Here is a 16,941-nt window from a genome sequence, read left to right on the forward strand (position 1 = left end):
GGAGTGGCGAGGAACCGCAGCCCCTGGCTCAGGGCAGCCGTGTTTATGTGGGGGAATGTCTGGTATGTTTGGTATTTGGGTGTTTACTTCCCAGGGTGCTCATGGGTCCCTGGTGTTGAAATGTGGCTCCTCCATGCCGTGTGGCTCCTGGGGGGGACCCCAGTGGGCCCAGCCAGGGCTAGATGTAGAGGCTGCAGGGCTGTTACTCCGGGGCTGCTTGTGGACAGCTTGTGTGCCTTGAAGCACACCCCCCACCCTGCCCCCACAGACTCCTGTGCGTGGGAGGTTGGGTGTGGCCCAGGCTGTACTAGCCGGGCCTTCCTACCTCACCTGGGGAGGCAGGCCCCACGCCTGGCACTTAGTGAACGCTTCCTGCGTCCCAGGCCCTGGATTGGAACTTAGGCCTTATTACAAGCTCGTGCAGCCGTGCTCAGTGCTTTCCTTGTACTGGTGAGATACAGAGGCTCAGAGAGGCCAAGTGACTTGCCCAGGAGCACACAGGCCTCGTAGACCCTAAAGCCCAGCTGACAGCCCTGATGCCATCTGCGTCCGCTAAGCTTGGTTCTCTCCACCACGCTCCAGTTCTTAGCGCACGATAAGGCCTTTCAGACCTTTGCCACTCTGGTCAGTGCTGGGGGCTTGTTCTGGGTGTTTCCCCGCTCTGTTCCTGCTTGTCGCCGGCTTGGCTGCTCTTGCCTTTGTTGCTTTGTCCGTGTGAGAGCGGCCACGTGTTCAGGGCCTCGGGTTACAAAGCGTCATCGCTCTTTCTCATCCTGTCTCTTTGTGGGCCCTGCCAGATATATTTTTGGAAATGCTTATGAAATATCAGAATTCAAAATCCAGTCTGGGCGAAGGTTGCCACCACGTGAAAGCCACATGGCCTGCAAGAGAGGAGTGGAGGGGGCCCCTCCTGAAAACCAGTCAGCTTGAACGTGACACATCCAGTGTCCCTTGTGCAATAAATTGTTTTTACTTTAAAAGACCCAAATAGGAGAAAGAACAACAGAGTCACTGCCCTTGGAGTCAGAAGCTTCTGCGGCTGCTTTGCCATCCCAGCAGGACGGAGCCGAAAGGACGGGGCCATGACATAGACCGCCAGCCCTTCAAGGAGCTGGAGGTGCTTGGGCCCTGGGGCCAAAAGGCCTGGATTTGAAGCTGTCCCTGAACCTCCAGGCAGCCTTGATAGCGTTCGTTTTCTGATCTGTAAAAGAGGCGAGGGTAATAGGTCTGTCCTAGATGGTTTACTGAGACGATTTAGCCTGCTGGGACTTCTAGACCCCAGGATTTGATGCCTGCTGAAGTGACCCACCTCTGTTTACTCAAACCCTTCTGCATCCAGGCTCTGCCATTTTCCCAGCTGTCCTAGAAGCATGGCTCCTGGGTAGCAGTGATTCTCTGCTCCCCCCTGCCCCAAATCCCTGGGGACCACCTTCTCCTCCTCCATTATCCCCTGGCATCATCTGACTTCACAAGGATGGGACCCTGGTATCCCAGAGGCAGAAACCTTCTCAAACTCCCTTGAGGCCAAAGGAGGACTTTTTCAGGATAGTTTCAGGTATGCATCGTGGACCCAAGGGGCAGGAAACACAGGCCCCTCCATGGGTGGAATCTGGAGGATTCTCCATGCGTGCTTTCTGTCTGTCCTCTTGACCTGTATGAGCCACTGACCTCTGTTCATTCCTCTGTGTTTCTCCTTCTAATGGCTCTGCCTCTCTGTCTCTCTGTGTCTCTCTTTCCTCTCCACCTCTGTCTTCACCTTCTCTGGAGCTCCAGAGTGAGGCAAACAGGATGCTCTGCCCTTGCATGAGCTCGAGACCGGGTGCCTCCTTCACCGTGGGGCCTGGGCACCTCGCTGGCCGCACCCTGGCGCAGGCCCTGCTCTCCTCTCTGTTACCCACTCCCTCTTGTTGTCTCCCCAATGCCGCTCTATGGCGGAGTGTTTGTTTCTCTCCCGACACATGGTGTTTGGTTTCTGCTTCTCTGGGCACAGGGCTGAAGCTGGCTGCCCCTTGGTCCAGCAGTCGGATTTCAGATTTCCAGGAGGTGAATACAGCCCAGCTTGGTCAGCCGTTCCCACCTCGTCCCGTCAGCTGTGATCAGGGGCTCAGGTCCCCCAGCCCACCAGCAGCCCAGCAGAGCCCTGAGAACAGGCTGTCCGAGGAGGGACTGCTCAACGTGAGGACGCACCCGAGCCGTGGGTCCCCTAGCCTGCCCCTCCAACACGAAGTGTGGCGCAGGGGTACCCCTTGCTTCTCACCCCAGAACACAGACAACTTTGCCCCGGGGCTTCCTGGGAATTTGGGAAAAACAGAGCCAGAGGTCAGTTTGAGAACAGGCCTCCATCTCGTGGGTCTTTAAATGTATTGAGTGTCAAACTGCCTCCCTCTTAAATATTCTCGTCCTTCCATCTGTAGCTGCAGAAAAAAATGGTCATGCCCCATTTTGGGGTTCCAGTTTTAGATGGCTGAACTGTGTGTGGCAAAAATGCTCTCTGCTGTCTCACCCCCTCTCTGGAACCCCAGGGAGCAGGGGCAGCAGCCTGGATGCATGGTGAGGGAAGGCCGGGAGGGGGCAGCGGTGATGGTGCGGGGCGGAGGTCTCCAGTCTGGCCCAGGCAGGGGACAGAGTGCCCATGGGGCCCATGAGCCACAGTCAGCCCGGGGGGATGAGAAGGCTGAGGGCACCGCCCAGCTCCCCTCTTATTTCTGGCAGGACTTCAGCTGCTGTTTTCCAAATTTCCTCAGTGGCTCTTACAGCAGCAGGAGGATTTGGGGAAGATGCGGCGTAGTGTCGATGGGGAAGGTGTGGTAATGGGGCTTTGGGGCCATTTCTTGCCTTATTGGGTGGTGTCAGCCGAGGTGCAGCATGGGTGCAGGAGAGGCCGGGGGGTGGGCGTGGAGGCTACCGGGGGGCCGTGGGACTTTAGCAGGGGTTAGGCTTCAGTGCCCAGCCCAGATTGTGTCCGGGCCTACTCAGGATTTGTGCAGACCTGCCGTAGCCGTCAGGGCCCCCCCCCGGATCAAGGCTCCGTCTTTGCTCAGTGTGCTTCTGGGGAAGACAGGACCGAACCCCCAGGCTTTGCTGGCCTCCTGCGGACAGACAGAAGAGGCCAACCATGGTGGAAACGGCTCCTTACTAGTGCCGGGGAAAAGCTTATGCAGAGGCAAACATAGGCAATAAATTGCTTTTATAATTATAGAATCCAAGCCTGTGCCATCTTTCGCTGGAATCTTTTCATTCATTCGACTAACATTTGCTGAGTCCGTATGAAGTGCCATGTTCTAGCCAGGCGGTGGGGATGGTCAGGTCCCCCATCCTTCAGCCTAGCAGGGAAGACAGATACCTACATAAACAGAGAACTGTGGTAGGATGTGAGAGAGACTCTTACAGTGGGGTACTCGGTGCTGTGGCAGCAAAAGCAGTTAATTCTATCTGGGGAGTTAAAAGAGCCTTCCTGGAAGAGGTGGCATTTGCTCTTGAAGGTTGAGTAAGAGTTTACCAAGGGGGAAAGGAAGGTCTTCTCAGGAGGGCCCCCCTGGCTTGGAGAAGGGGAAGACATTTAGAGAGAGGGTGGTGGCTTGAGGGGGTGGGTGAGGCTGGACAGGGCGGCTGGAGCAGCCCCCGATGTGGGCATCAGCCTGGCCCAGGTGAGCCCTTAAACGCCCAGCACTGAGCCTCTTCGAATCTGTGGCTGGAGCAGCTTCTGTTTGCCCCTGGCTTTGTGCAGGGCTGGGGTGGGGAGCGGGGTCTTGGAGGATAGAAGTTGTGTCCCCCAGGAAGCAGCTGCTGTGCCAGAAGCCGGGCTCGCTCCGTCCCCGTGAGCCCCGCACTGCCCGGGTTGCACACATCACCTCGGCAGTTTGTGGGCAAACCCTCTTGGCTGAGGGGAGATTGCACTGCCAGCCACTTCCTCCAGTTCCTTCCCTCTGCCTGTCGTCACGGTTACCTCGTCGTGTTGGGGGTGAGGTTGAGGTTGGGTGGCATCAGTTTTGTCCAGGTTTCTATTTTCCCAGATGCAGGTCAGCCAGAGGAGCTGCCACTTCTGGTTCTGTTTCAAGGGAGGCCAAGGGGCTGGGAGGTGCTTGGGTGTGGCGGTGTTGACAAGGTGCCTCTCCAGCCAGCCTCCCAGGAGGGGTGGGAGTGGGTCAGGGAGAAGCTCAGAGGTGGCGGAGGAGGAGAAAGGGCTGCCTCACCAGGGCCTGTGCCGATGGCCGTGGGTGCTGGTCTCCGGCCAGGCTCTCGGTCCTAAGCTCCTAGAGCATGCCGGGAGTGCACGGAGAGAGGCTGTTTATTTTCCTGGCCTGGAGCCCTTTCGGCTGAGACCTTGTTCCAGGCCTCAGGCTGCCAGATTCACCCCCACTGGCTCAAGAAGTGAGAGAGTTGGCAAGCCCAGAGCAATCCAACGACTTCTCTAGTGGCCTCTGACTCAAGGCTGTCCCCAGCGCAGCTGGTCCTGCGTGTCTTCCAGATCCTTCTGGTGGCTAACAGACAGCGAGAGGCCCCGCATCAATGTGATCCTGATGGGTTGGGGCTGTGTGGGCCCGTGGTCAGTCAAGAGCAGGAAGGTTGAAGTCAGAGAAATTCGAGTTGGAATCCTGACTTCGCCATTTCTTGGCCGGATGACCTTGGGCAAATGGAACCCTGTAGCTTCAGTCCCACCAACTGTAAAATGGGACAGTAACAGGGCCTTCCTCAATGATTATGGGATAACATGACCTGTGCGGAGAGCATTTAGCAAATAGGCATCGAAGAGCAGCTCTTGTTGTTATTAAGGAAACAATAGAACCTGGAGCCTTCCCTGAAAATCAGGGCTGGTGGGCAGTTTCTTCCTTCTCATTAATGGGCCCTGTCTTATGCATGGTGAATTTTCTAATGTGTCCTGGGAGAGAAGCAAGCGAAGCTGGAGACTCAGGAAGCCCCTCTGCTTGTGTCCCGGGCAGGCACTCTGGGGAGCCCTGGGATCCTGGGATACAGGTGGGTGTCCTGGGGGAAGAGCGTGCAGAAGCAGGAAAAAGGATCAGAGCCGGATAAGGAGACTGGGAAGACTGTCCAGGAGCACCAGGAGGTGGATCGGAGCCTCTGGAAGGACCAAGAGGGAGGGTACCCCGGGGAGGTGGAAGTACGTGGGGGCAGAATGTGACATCTGTGTTCATGCCCAAGGCATTTTTAAAGGAAGTGCCTGGGAACCACTGGCCTGGAAAATAGTGCCCAGAAGGCTTGGGCTGGGCAAGAGAACAGACCGTCCCCGCCCGCTGGGTGTCACCTCTGTGTGAGTAGACTCGCCAGGCTCGGAGCCTGCTGAACTCTGGCCGAACCCAGGCAGCCCTGCCCTCCCGGGCCACTGGCTCCTCCCAGGTTTGCCCACCTGCTCCAGGAGGATCCGTGGGCCTGCTTGGAGACGTTTCCATCCCACCAGCCGGGAAGCCCGTGGGCTGGCAGGCAGGGCCGGCTCGCTCACTGCCGAGATGTGGGTTAGGAGGGGGATTGTCCATCTGTCTGTCTGTGTCAGGAGGGAAGCTGTCCTCCAGGCAGCCCCCATGTCTGATCGGCAGCTCTGTGCCCTCACAGCTAGATGAAGAAGAGGAGCGAAGGAAAAGGCGCCGGGAGAAGAACAAAGTCGCAGCGGCCCGTTGCCGGAACAAGAAGAAGGAACGGACGGAGTTTCTGCAGCGGGTGAGCAGGGCAGGGGCCGGGGCGGGGCGCCCGGTTCGCTCTTCAGAGCGGGCTCATGCACTTGTGGGCCAGGAGACGTCACCAAAGCCTGCGGAATCGATGTGGACCTGCTGGCGTCTGTCCACGTGGCCGCCACCCCTCTCTTCTTCCCTGCCTCCCATCCAGTGCCCTTTCCCTGACCCGAGACAACCCAGGGCAGCTGGCCTCAGGTCCCGCCCACCCAGATCCCCAGAAAGCCAGAGAAGGTGGGAGCAGCCAAGTCCCCTCTACGAGGTCAGACCCTGGTGCTGATTGATCCACATGGCCTGGGACTGCTACTACTCATTTTGAAGCCCTGGCAGCTGCCGAAGTTGTGTAGGGTGGATGCTAATGGCGTAGGTGGTAACCGCTAAGCTTGTGAGCGGAGGACGCAGCCCCTGGAGAGAGAGCATCTCCTCCCTTAGCCTCAAGGGGCTCTTCCAGGCCTGCATCCCATCTGGTTGGCCTCAGCCCCCCTGACGGTGACCCCCAAGCCCCTGCCCCCAGGGACCAGAGGTCAGCTCTGCACGCAAAGGCCAGCGGGGGGTGGGGAGGGTCACCTTCCAGTCCCCCCGCCTCCGCCCCGGAGTCCCATTTCTTAGGCTTTCACTGCGTCTCAGAAGTGATAGATGGCAGTGAAAGCACATGACCAGGAAAGCAAATCAGTCCGGGCTGGTAGTCTCCAGGGTCTCCACTCTGGGTCACTCGTTCATTACGAAGTCATGATAGTAACAGTAATAATCCATGGGTCCGGCTGTGTTCCATAGCGTGCAACAAGTAACAGGGGTTGCTAACGTTGGTACAGTTGGGCAGTGTGCCAAGTACTGTACGTATATTATCTCTCTGTTGGCATAATAACTCCACGGGGTCGGCGCCTTCATTACGGTCTTTCTGCAGACGGGGCAACAGAGGCACGGCGAGGTGAAGTACTGCCCAGGTCCCTCAGCGGCTGGGTGGTAGGACTGAGATTCAGGCCTGAGGCTACTTCAAGGCGTCTGTTCTCGACACTCTGCTATGCTCGCTCTAAGTCATTCGTTCCTTCGTCCAGGTGTTTGTTCATTCTTTCACTCAGTCGTTGATTCGTTGGCTAGTGTTTTTATACACGTGGAAGTGTGGCAGGTGCGCTGGGGGACACACAGGAGGAAGCAGACGTAGTCTCTCCCGTGGGAGCTGGAGACACAAGGCTCGGTTTGATTCTGGGGAATATATGGGTCTCTTCTCATGCTCACAACAAGCAGAGAGAAAATCCGAGATCCCAGGTGTAGACAGCACGGGGCCATGTGAACACCAGTAGGCTCTGAGTACCCGGGGTAGGTGAATGGCCATTACAGGTGGGAGTTAGACTCTGAGAACTGGGAGCCTCTTGAGAAGAGAGGGGGACCAACTCTGGGCTGGAAGTTTTCAAGAAGTTCTTAAGACACAGGTGGCACACGGGCCTTGATGGATGGATGGAGGGTCCCACACCTCGCTTCCAGCACTGAGCGCCTGCACAGCTGGTGGCACGGCGGGGAGCAGAGATGTCTCACACCAGATCCCTGCCTTCCAGGGCTCGTCAGCCAGTTAGCGGGCGACATAGGCCAAGCGAACACACACAGGAGCAGTGAGTGGTGCCACACGAATGGTGCTAGCTGCTCTTCACACTCCAGGAACGCTCGCTGAGCACCTACTCTATGCAGACATTTCACGTGCTCATTTAATCTTATAATATGCCAATGAGATAAACATTGCTTATCCCCATTGTAGAGATTGACCTGTAGCTCAGTAGAGGTCAGATCATTTGCTGAAAGTCACACTGCTAGCAAGTGTTAGAGCTGGGGTTCATTTACCGCTTGCTTAACCATCCATCCATCCATCAGTCCGTGTGCAGTGAGTACCGCTACAGCGCAGACAGCACCTCGGACGGCAGGTGGAAGTGGGGAATGGTACTGTGTGCTGTGCCTTGTGTTGGGCAAGCCCGCGGGCTGTGAGAACACACCGTGAGGCCCCCTCCTAGCCTAGGCTGAGGAAAGACTGCTTATTGAGGCATAGAAGAGGCGTGGGAGCTAACAAGAGCTAGCGAGGTGAAGGACAGGGAGGGAGGGGCTTAGCAGGGACAGTGCAAGCAAAGGCCAGAGGCAAGAGGTGTTTAAAGATGTGATTAAGGAATTGAAAAGAATGTCAGTGTGGTTGGAATTTAGACTACAAGGGGGAGAATGGAGGGGCAGGCAGCCCCCTGTCCTTGCTATATAGGGCGATCCTCTGTGCTGCGCTGTCTGGGGCAATCCCCCTTTATGCCTCTGGTCCTAGCCTATTTATTAATAGCACCTGCTTTTACTCTCCCAAGTGTCCCCATTATGATGATGGATTATGCAGTCATGGAGAGCGATGGAAGGTTTCAGTTGGGAGAGACACACCTTGGAAAGATCCCTCTGGCTGCAGTGTGGGGCAAGAATTAGGGCAGTGGGAAGACCAGTTATGTAGCTGTTGTGGTGACCCTGGTGGCCTCGGGGTCTAGGAGGGAGGTTTGGGCAGGCCTGTCTGGGCCCATCCCGGTCCCCCTCTCCTCCCATGCTCCTCTCTTCCCCTCTGGCCTTAGAAACAGAGTTGGGTGTGAGGTTTAGGACATGGATGCAGATGGCTGTGCTGATAGCCTGAGGAATTCTCTTGTAATTTATTTATTTATTTTTTAAAGATTTATTTGTTATTGGAGTGCCTGGGTGGCTCACTCGGTTAAGCGTTTGCCTTTGGCTCAGGTCATGATCTCAGGGTCCTAAGATCAAGCCCCACATCGGGTTCCCTGTTCCATGGGGAGTCTGCTTCTCCCTTTCCCTCTGCCTGCCGCTCCCCTTGCTCGTGCGTCCTCTCTCTCTGTCAAATAAATAAATCTTTAAAAATCTTTTAAAAAAGATTTATTTATTATTTGAGAGAGAGAGAGGGAGCAAAGGGAGAGAATCCCGGGCAGACTCCCCACTGAGTGCGGAGCCCGATGTGGGGCTCGATCTCACAACCCTGAGATGATAACCTGCACCAAAATCAAGAGTCGGATGCTTAACTGACTGAGCCACCCAGGTACCCCTTGTAATCTATTTTTTAACAGGTAAAATATTTATAAGGCTCAGAGGTACAAATGGAGATGTGTGTGTGTGTAACATACACACACATACACACACACATGTATGTATAATGTAAAAAGCCGCCCTCCCATCCTTGACCCCTAGACACCTAGATCTACCCTGGGAGATTCTTAGAGCCTCTCAGAGTTCATCTGCCTGGAGCAGCCGAGTTCCTGAGGCAGCCAGGGGACCGAGTTCCTCCTCCGTCTGCAGTCACGAGCAGCAGCCTGCGTAACGCTGGCCTGACGCAGGTCCCTTCCCTGGGCTCTGGTAACAGTAACCCCCTCACGCTCCCGTGGCGCTCTGCGCCCTTCATGGCCATTCTCTCCTTGATGGTCACAAGAAGACGGTGAGTCTGGGAGGAGGCAAGGCAGCCCCCACTGCCCTGATGAGGTTTCTGAGACTCAGAGGGATGGAAGTTTGCTCAAGGCCCCACAGCACCGGAGGCGGGACTAGAACCCAGGGCTTCCTCTACTGCCCGGCAGGCTGTTCGGGTTGCCCGGGCTCAGGGAAATTGCGATCTGGTTCACAGTGACATAGCTGAAGTGACAAAGTCGGGATTTGAATTCGGACAGGCCTTTGGTCTCAGAAGGGGCCACACCAGCCTTTTTCCCAATACTTACCGAAAAAAGCTGGGAAGTAGAACTCTATTTTAAGTGCATTAGAGTAACTTTTTTTTAAAAAGATATAATCAGAGAATCTTAATGCTTAAAGTCCCCTTGGCCAATCATTATATTTTCTGGGAGGAGACGGATGCCGCAAGAAGAACTTGACTTGGCCAAGTTCCCACAGCCAGGATGAAAAGCCAGAACACCCAGCCCCTTACCTGTATTTTTTCTCCTATCTTTGCTGAGCACAGTGAAAGAGACGGAGTGTTCATTCACTTGCGCTAATCCTATTCTAAACAAATGGTTTCATTTTCTCGAGGGCAATAAATATCTACCAGAAGGCAAAACAATAAACAAAAATGCAAGCAGAGTTATTGGCTTTGTAATTCACATGTGAAGATCCTAGCCCATATTTCTTAGGGAAACAGATCAAGTAATTGCTGTTATAAAACCACAGACAACTTCTACAATCATGGTTAAAAAAAAGATTCTTCTGACCTCAACTTCTACTTGTACAAAAAGAAAGATGGAGCACCACCCAATAAAACAGAAGGCAATAATGCTACAAAGCAGTTGCATTCTGACAGCCGGCCGGCCAGGGTTTAGGATGTGCCCCGATATACGCTAACATTTTAAAACCAACAGAACGCGGGGCCATTCCAATGATGAATGTATGTGTGAAGGCACATGCCTGCTTGGGTTTTTGTGTGACACAGATGTTCGCCCGTGAAGTGGGTTCGACATGCAGTCATTTCAGGGAGGCAGGTCGGCGTGGTACTGAATGCCACCTGTCTGACGCTGGCCCTGGCACGTCCGCTTTCAACGTCCACTCGCGTGCAACCCAGCTGCTTCCTGGCCACCCCCAAACAGCAGCCCCCTCCCCCACCGCAGTCCTTGGACCCCTCCCCCAGGCCCACAGGCGGCCTCTGTCATTCTCCAGATCCAGCCAGTCACCAGCACCTGCCGGGCTTCTTTGAACACTCCTCATCTGCTTCTTCTCTTTCTCTTTCTTCATAGGCCCTTGCTCAATGCTCAAAGTAAAAATTCCTTAAGCCTCCCTAACCTTTCAGTTGACAAGATGCTTTTCCTGTGTGGGTTCATTTAATCCCCACGAGCACCATCTTTTTATATTTAAGATAAATGAGATTCAGGGTAGTTAGGAAACTTGCTCTAGACTCTGATTCCAAACCCTTAAGCTTTGCCTGATGTGACTCTAGATCCACCTTCTAGAAGGCTCTCTACCCTTCTGTCCTAAAGTGACCTATGGTCACAATGGAGGATTTTGTCTCCCAAACACATCTTAAGCTTATTTCCTGTGTCTCTGTCCGTGTTCGCTCAGGGCTCCCTGATGTCCCACCTCCTCCGCCACCAATGGACCTTCTAAGCCCAGCCATTTTTGAAACCCGAGGCCAGACCGAGCCATTTAGCGCTGTTAGAAGGTCTTCTAACCCCTGCACTGCTGATGGGCACATAGTAAGCTCTTCCCCGCTGTATGGATCCTGGTTCCCCCAGACATTCATTGTACCTGCAAGTCCTCAGACAATGTGGGTGGGTGGATTGAACAGAGGCTCCTAGAGACAGAGGCTCAGAGGATTCGAACTTGGAGCTAAAACCTTGGCTCAGGGGAACCAGATGGTCAGAGGGTTTGTAAGAAGTCCCAAGGTCACGAGCTCATCAGACCCAGGGAGCAGACAGCTAAGATTAGCACCTAACTGCCCCCAGCTGATGGGTCATGGACTCATGGTTTCACGTGGGGTCTCTCTCCTGGCTCCCGGAGATGACTTCTCTTGGAATTCTGAGAACAGGGGACAAGGCCAGCCTCCCCGTCGTGCTTCATGCTGTTGAACCAAAAACCGCCATAGCTGATTTTTAATATTTTCCCCCTGAGCCTTTTTTACCTTTTTTGAGGATGTTCTCCCTCAGTGTCTGGTCACGAGGCCCACACGTCTCAGCAGTCTGAGCTGCCCGGGCTCTCATGCTGTGACCTTAGAGACCAGCACAAGGACAGTTCAGGCAGGCCAGTGGGTGGGAGACGGACAGCAGCCCTGGGATATGGGTGGGGCCCACCGAGGGCCCCGAAGACCGCCGAAGGGGGCTGCTCAGCCTGACCGTGCCGGGTGGAGGGACCGGCCCCTAGACCTCAGCTGGCGTCACCCAGCTCTGTTGTCGCACGCGCGATCGCAACCACATCTTGTTCTTTGCCTGATACGGTTGCTCAACCTTAGCTGTTGACATTTTGTCTAGATAGTTCTTACGGGGCCTTCCTGTGTAGGATGGTTTAGGGGCATCCCCAGCCTCTACCCACTCAACGCCAGCAGCAGCCCCCTCCCAAGCTATGACAACCCAGAACGTCTCCGGGCATCGTCAGATGTCTCCCGCTAGGCAGAAATCTCCTAGTTGAGAACCACTGGGCTGAAACTTTGCTGGCCCTTGAGTAAATTCCAGCGGTCAAACTGGTTGCCCATTTTCAGACACAGTCCAGTACACATCATTCAGGAGTTTTGCTGTCTTAACTGTTTTGACGCCCAAGCCTTGAACTGGTATGCTTATCACCTATCCACACTCTGAACATGTGAAGTCTCCCCAAAATCCAATGGCCAGCGTTGCTTCTTTTCCTTGGAGTCTCTCCAGCTGAGCTGGAGGTTCACTGGGAATCTCACTGGAGATGGGAAACTTTATTTTAGATCCAGAAGGATGACAGTTGATTGCCTCCTAATGGGCAAAGTTTCTAGAGAACAGGGAATAAAGAAGAGGCTGTTTAAATAATTTGGGGCTAATAACCAGGAAGCGCATGTTTTAGGAAGAATGACATGACCACACTGGGCGCGGGGATCCCACAGGCCAAAATATCCCCAACGTGCATTTACACATCACACATCTGGCCCCCTCTGGACCCTTCATGCACCTGCTTTAGTGCCCCCAGGCGGCTGTTCCTCTCCCACCCTTTGTTTCTGGGGCAAGGGCCAGGAGGCAGGAGAGTGTTGGCATATTTGAGCGATTACAAGTAAGTCACTGTGGCTGGAGTGGATTCAGTGAGGGGAGGGAGGGGGGACCTCAGAATACAGCCTGGGCTCATCCCACTTTGACACCGGCCAGTGTCCCTGGTGTGACAGGCACTGCTGCAGGAAGTCACTTACCCCAGGAGCTTAATAGCAGGTGCTTCCTCCAGTGGGAACCTGGCAGGCAGAGAACAGGCAAAGGCCACCTGGGGATGCCTTGTGCCTCCCCAGAGGCAGAGCTGGTCCCCAGCGAAAGCTTACAGCCCCGTCTCTGTTTCTGTGCTCCAGGAATCTGAGCGGCTAGAACTCATGAACGCGGAGCTGAAAACCCAGATCGAGGAGCTGAAGCAGGAGCGCCAGCAGCTCATTCTGATGCTGAACCGGCATCGCCCCACGTGCATTGTCCGGACAGACAGTGTCAAGACCCCCGAGTCAGAAGGCAACCCGCTGTTGGAGCAGCTAGAGAAGAAGTGACCATGGGCTGGGAGAAGGAGGAGGAGGAAGAGGAGGACGAGGAGGAGGATTTGGGAATAGGGGAGAGAACGAGGGCTCCCAGAGGGCCCTTCCTTGCTGCATGACAAACTTTCCAACGAGGCTCAGCCCAGCCAGCGCTGGCCGGGCTGTTCTGTGAAACTCCGATCAGCCACACAAAGGGAAGAACAGGCTGACGAAACCACAAGGACCAAGCGCTGAGACCAAAGTAGACCCTCGGGTGGGGCTGCCCTGCCTGGGGCCAAGCTGGAAGGAGGCAGGACAGAGACCCCTGGCCAGAGAGACACCCCACCGAACGGCCTCGGGCACCGCTCCGGCCTCTCCACCAGGGCACCCGCGGAGGGACCTCGGAGCAGCCAGGAAAAGCCATGAGTTGCAAACGAAATGCGCTGGGGATGGAACTCAGAGTCAAACTGCAACCTGCCGGCCCCCAGCCCTGCCTCCTGACCCCAATGCCAGGCTGGAGGGGGCGCCATGCGGGGCCCTGCCGTCCCCGCCCCACCTGGGTCCAGCGCGAGCCCTGCCGGGAGCGGCCGCCGGGGTGCACCCTCGCCGGCCCTGCTGGAGTTTGCTGCGGGCACGAGGCGCGGGCGCCCTTCCAAAGCACATACTCACCGAATGTTTACAGACTGGCTGTCCTGGCAGGGCTTTCAACTGCACATGTTTTTTATACTTTCTTTTTTTTTTTTTAATATTTTTTACAAAAAAAACAAAAAGATTTTATACAAGCAATATATATATGGATTTCTATAATCACTCGATGTGATATAGTATAAATATGCTATAGTTTGTTTGTTACGAACAGCTATCCAGCAGTTATGGCCATTGTGTGTAACTCCTAAGTACTGTAGTAGTCTCTGGGTGTTGGGGGTGGCCGGGGCGGGCATGGGGTGCATTTCCATCCTGGTAAACCCTTCATAGTATTCAGTCCTGTATCGCTCAGTAAACGTTACTCTTACTTACTCGGCTGCCTCTTGTGGTGTCTGCCTAGGGAATGGGGTGCAAGGCACGCGCGGGGGGCCTCCCGGTGTGCGGTGTCAAAGGATGTTTGGAGTGTCTGCTGTAGGCCCTTGGTTTTCACAACAGCCCTCCCAGGTAAGTGTTTATGTGCCCGTTTTACAGATGAGGAAGTCAAGGCTCGGAGAAGTTCAAGAAATCTGCAGTACTTCTTTTGTCTCTTTCCCCCACGCGCGTACCGAGTGCCCGCCCTGTGTGTGCCAGGCAATCTACAAGGGGCCGAGTAGTCACCATAAAATGATAATTATCTTGTTCTCTGACAGTGTGGATAGTTGTTGCTATTTACCACATAGCGCAAACGATTTAATATCTTCTGTTCTCTAAAGGTGGCTGCAGAGTTTGTGTTCTGGCCATGTCTCCAGTTCCTCTAATGACAAGTGCTGGGCTCCAAGATTCCTAGGTTCATGTGCTCCTGCAGGGCCATAGTCATCTGCGTGGGGCTCATCATCCCCTCCCTGGGCGTCCCTATGCCTTCCTGCCAGGTGGTCATAAATAAGGCCTGTGCCTAGAGTTGCGATGAGAACCGTGCCACCTATAAGAAGAACAAGACCCATGAGCGATCAGATGGGCAGAAACCAGTATGTGTTGGTCAGGATATGCATGAAAGGGAACTTACATAGGCCACTAGTGGGAAATCGGTGTGACTCCTGTGTAAAGCAGTTTGGCAATAACCGGTGATGCTAAAGCTAAATGCGTCCTCTGACCCAGCAGTTGCCCTCCTAAGTATATACCCTGGAGGGACTCTAGCACAGGCAATAAGGAGAAACTGGAAACAACCTAAATACCTATGAATGAAAGAACAGATAAACACATTGTATTTTTATAAAATTAAGTATTATTCAGCAGTTAAAAAGACTGCAGCAGAGCTACAGATGCTGGTGTGGTGAACTCTCAGGAGCACAGATGGAGCTGGAGGAGAGGACGGCAAGTCGCAGGATATATGCAGTGTCCCATGTCTGTAGTCTTTCTGAACATATAAACGGATGCTTTACTGTTCACGGGTACACACTGGACTGGGTGGTAGAGGTGTAAAAGCATGCACAGGACTGCGATCAAAATCAAATATCAGGGCCGCCTGGCTGGCTCAGTCGTTAAGCGTCTGCCTTCGGCTCAGGTCATGATCCCAGGGTCCTGGGATCAAGCCCCGCATCGGGCTCCCTGCTCTGCGGGAAGCCTGCTTCTCCCTCTCCCACTCCCCCTGCTTGTGTTCCCTCTCTCACCAGCTGTCTCTCTCTCCATCAAATAAATAAATAATCTTTTAAAAAAATCAAATATCAAAATCAGTAATGGGGACTGCTCCTGAGAGAGGGGAGAGACGGGGTCAAGGGCAGCATCTGCAAGGCTAAGAAGGACTCTGGGTTTCAACTGTACATGTGATATTTCATTTATTTTAAAAAAATCTGAATCAAATGTAGAATAATGTTAGAATTTGTCAGAGGTGAGTGATACTCTTACAGTCTTCTGTATGCTTGGTGTATTTCCCAATAAAAGAGAACAAGCCACAGCACCAATAGGTTTTGTGTTTCCATTCTTTCCTTAGCAATCTTAGGAAATAAAAACAAAATCTGAAATTACAATGGAGTTCCAGCAGATTCTCTTCGAATTGATGCAAATTTAATTAAATGCCTAGAGGGAGAGAGAGACCATTCAAAGTGTGTGATTTGTTTAGCTGGTGCTTATAGTCAGTAAGCCCAAGCCCAGGGGTGAGGGTGCCCAGGGGTGAGGCCACCTTGGGGAGTGATGACCTGCTGCTTTCAGTGGGTCCTGGTCCCTGCTCTCCGCAAAATGAGCAATGAAAGGCATACATTTTTCTCCTTAAATGCTGACTTTTCATCCCAACCCTTATGTAAAAGGCAGTCCACTGCACCTTTAAGTTAAGGCTCAAAGCAAAGCAAAGGGGAGGCATTTTAAAGATGTGAATGCAGTTTTCACAGGCATATTCATTTCTTGTTGTTGCCCTAATGAATTACCACAGATTTAATGGCTTAAAGGAACACAGATTTTAATATCTTAACATTCTGGAGATCAGAAGTCCAAAATGGGTCTCACTGGGTTAAAATCGAGGTGTCAGCTGGCCTGCGTTCCATTTGCAGGCTCTGGTGGGGGAAAATCTGTTTTCTTGCCCTTTCCAGTTTATGGAGGCTGCCCACATTCCTTGGCCCGTGGCCCCTTCCATCTTTAACGCCAGCAACAGCCGGTTGAGTCTTTCTCGCACCACATCACTCTGAAGCTGACTCTTCTGCCTGCCCTCTTCCGTCTTTTAAGGACCCTTGTGGTTATATTGGGCCCACCTGGATAATAAGGATAATCTTATTTTAAGGTCAACTGATTAGCAACTTTAGTTCTATATGCAACCTTCACCGCCCCCCTTGCCACGTAACGTAACATATTCACAGGTTCCATCCTTGGGGGGCCATTACTTTGCCTCCTGCCATAAGCATTGAAGAGTTCTCTGCACTCCGCACTCCCTGGCAGGTTAGGCTGTTTTCCATGTAAGCGCTGTGAGAATAGAGTCTCTACATGGGGTGTCCCTAGTGCCTGGCACTGTGCTTGGCACAGAGCTGATGGTCAACACACAGAGTCACAGATATACTCACAGATGTGTGTGTGATACAGTATAGACAGACAAATACAGCTATATGCGACACACAGACACACACACTTATTCACATCAGGTGTGACTGAGCATAAAGTAATGAGATTGATGCCAGTCTCACTCCTTTATATTACATTTCTGTAATTTTGGAATGAACTTCTTCTCCATAATGGCAAATCATCTTTCTTTAGGAAGAGCTAAATTATGGTTAATGGCAATGTTAATTAAGCTGGGCATACTGTTTTGGCTTAAAAACGTAAATATATCAGAAAGCTCTGACTCCGTTGTTTCTGGTTTGGTTTCTATGCTGCTCTGTGGCAATTCCTGAAGAAACAAGTCGAGTCCTAATGCTTCGGACCACCTGCAGTGAAATTAACATTGAAGCACCAGCCTCCACTGCTCTGCGGGACAGTCCTCACCCGGGTGGGTGGTACTGGGCACCTGTT

The 16,941-nt window shown here is 53.4% G+C and overlaps 1 protein-coding gene across 2 annotated transcripts in view; it reads left to right on the top strand.

Moving 5' to 3' along the window:
• JDP2 (Jun dimerization protein 2) overlaps positions 1-13,844 on the top strand; it is a 38,138-nt gene extending 24,294 nt beyond the window's left edge. For both annotated transcript variants that reach the window (XM_045807787.2, XM_045807786.2), the window contains exons 3-4: positions 5,569-5,673; positions 12,679-13,844. In XM_045807787.2, the coding sequence (XP_045663743.1) occupies positions 5,569-5,673; positions 12,679-12,864 (291 nt within the window). In that variant the 3' untranslated portion in view covers positions 12,865-13,844. The remainder of the gene's footprint in view (positions 1-5,568; positions 5,674-12,678) is intronic.
• Positions 13,845-16,941: the final 3,097 nt, after the last annotated feature.

This window comes from Ursus americanus, chromosome 26 (genome assembly GCF_024610735.1).
Source record: "Ursus americanus isolate L20-20 chromosome 26, mUrsAme1.1.p, whole genome shotgun sequence".
NCBI classification, from domain to species: Eukaryota; Metazoa; Chordata; class Mammalia; order Carnivora; family Ursidae; genus Ursus; species Ursus americanus.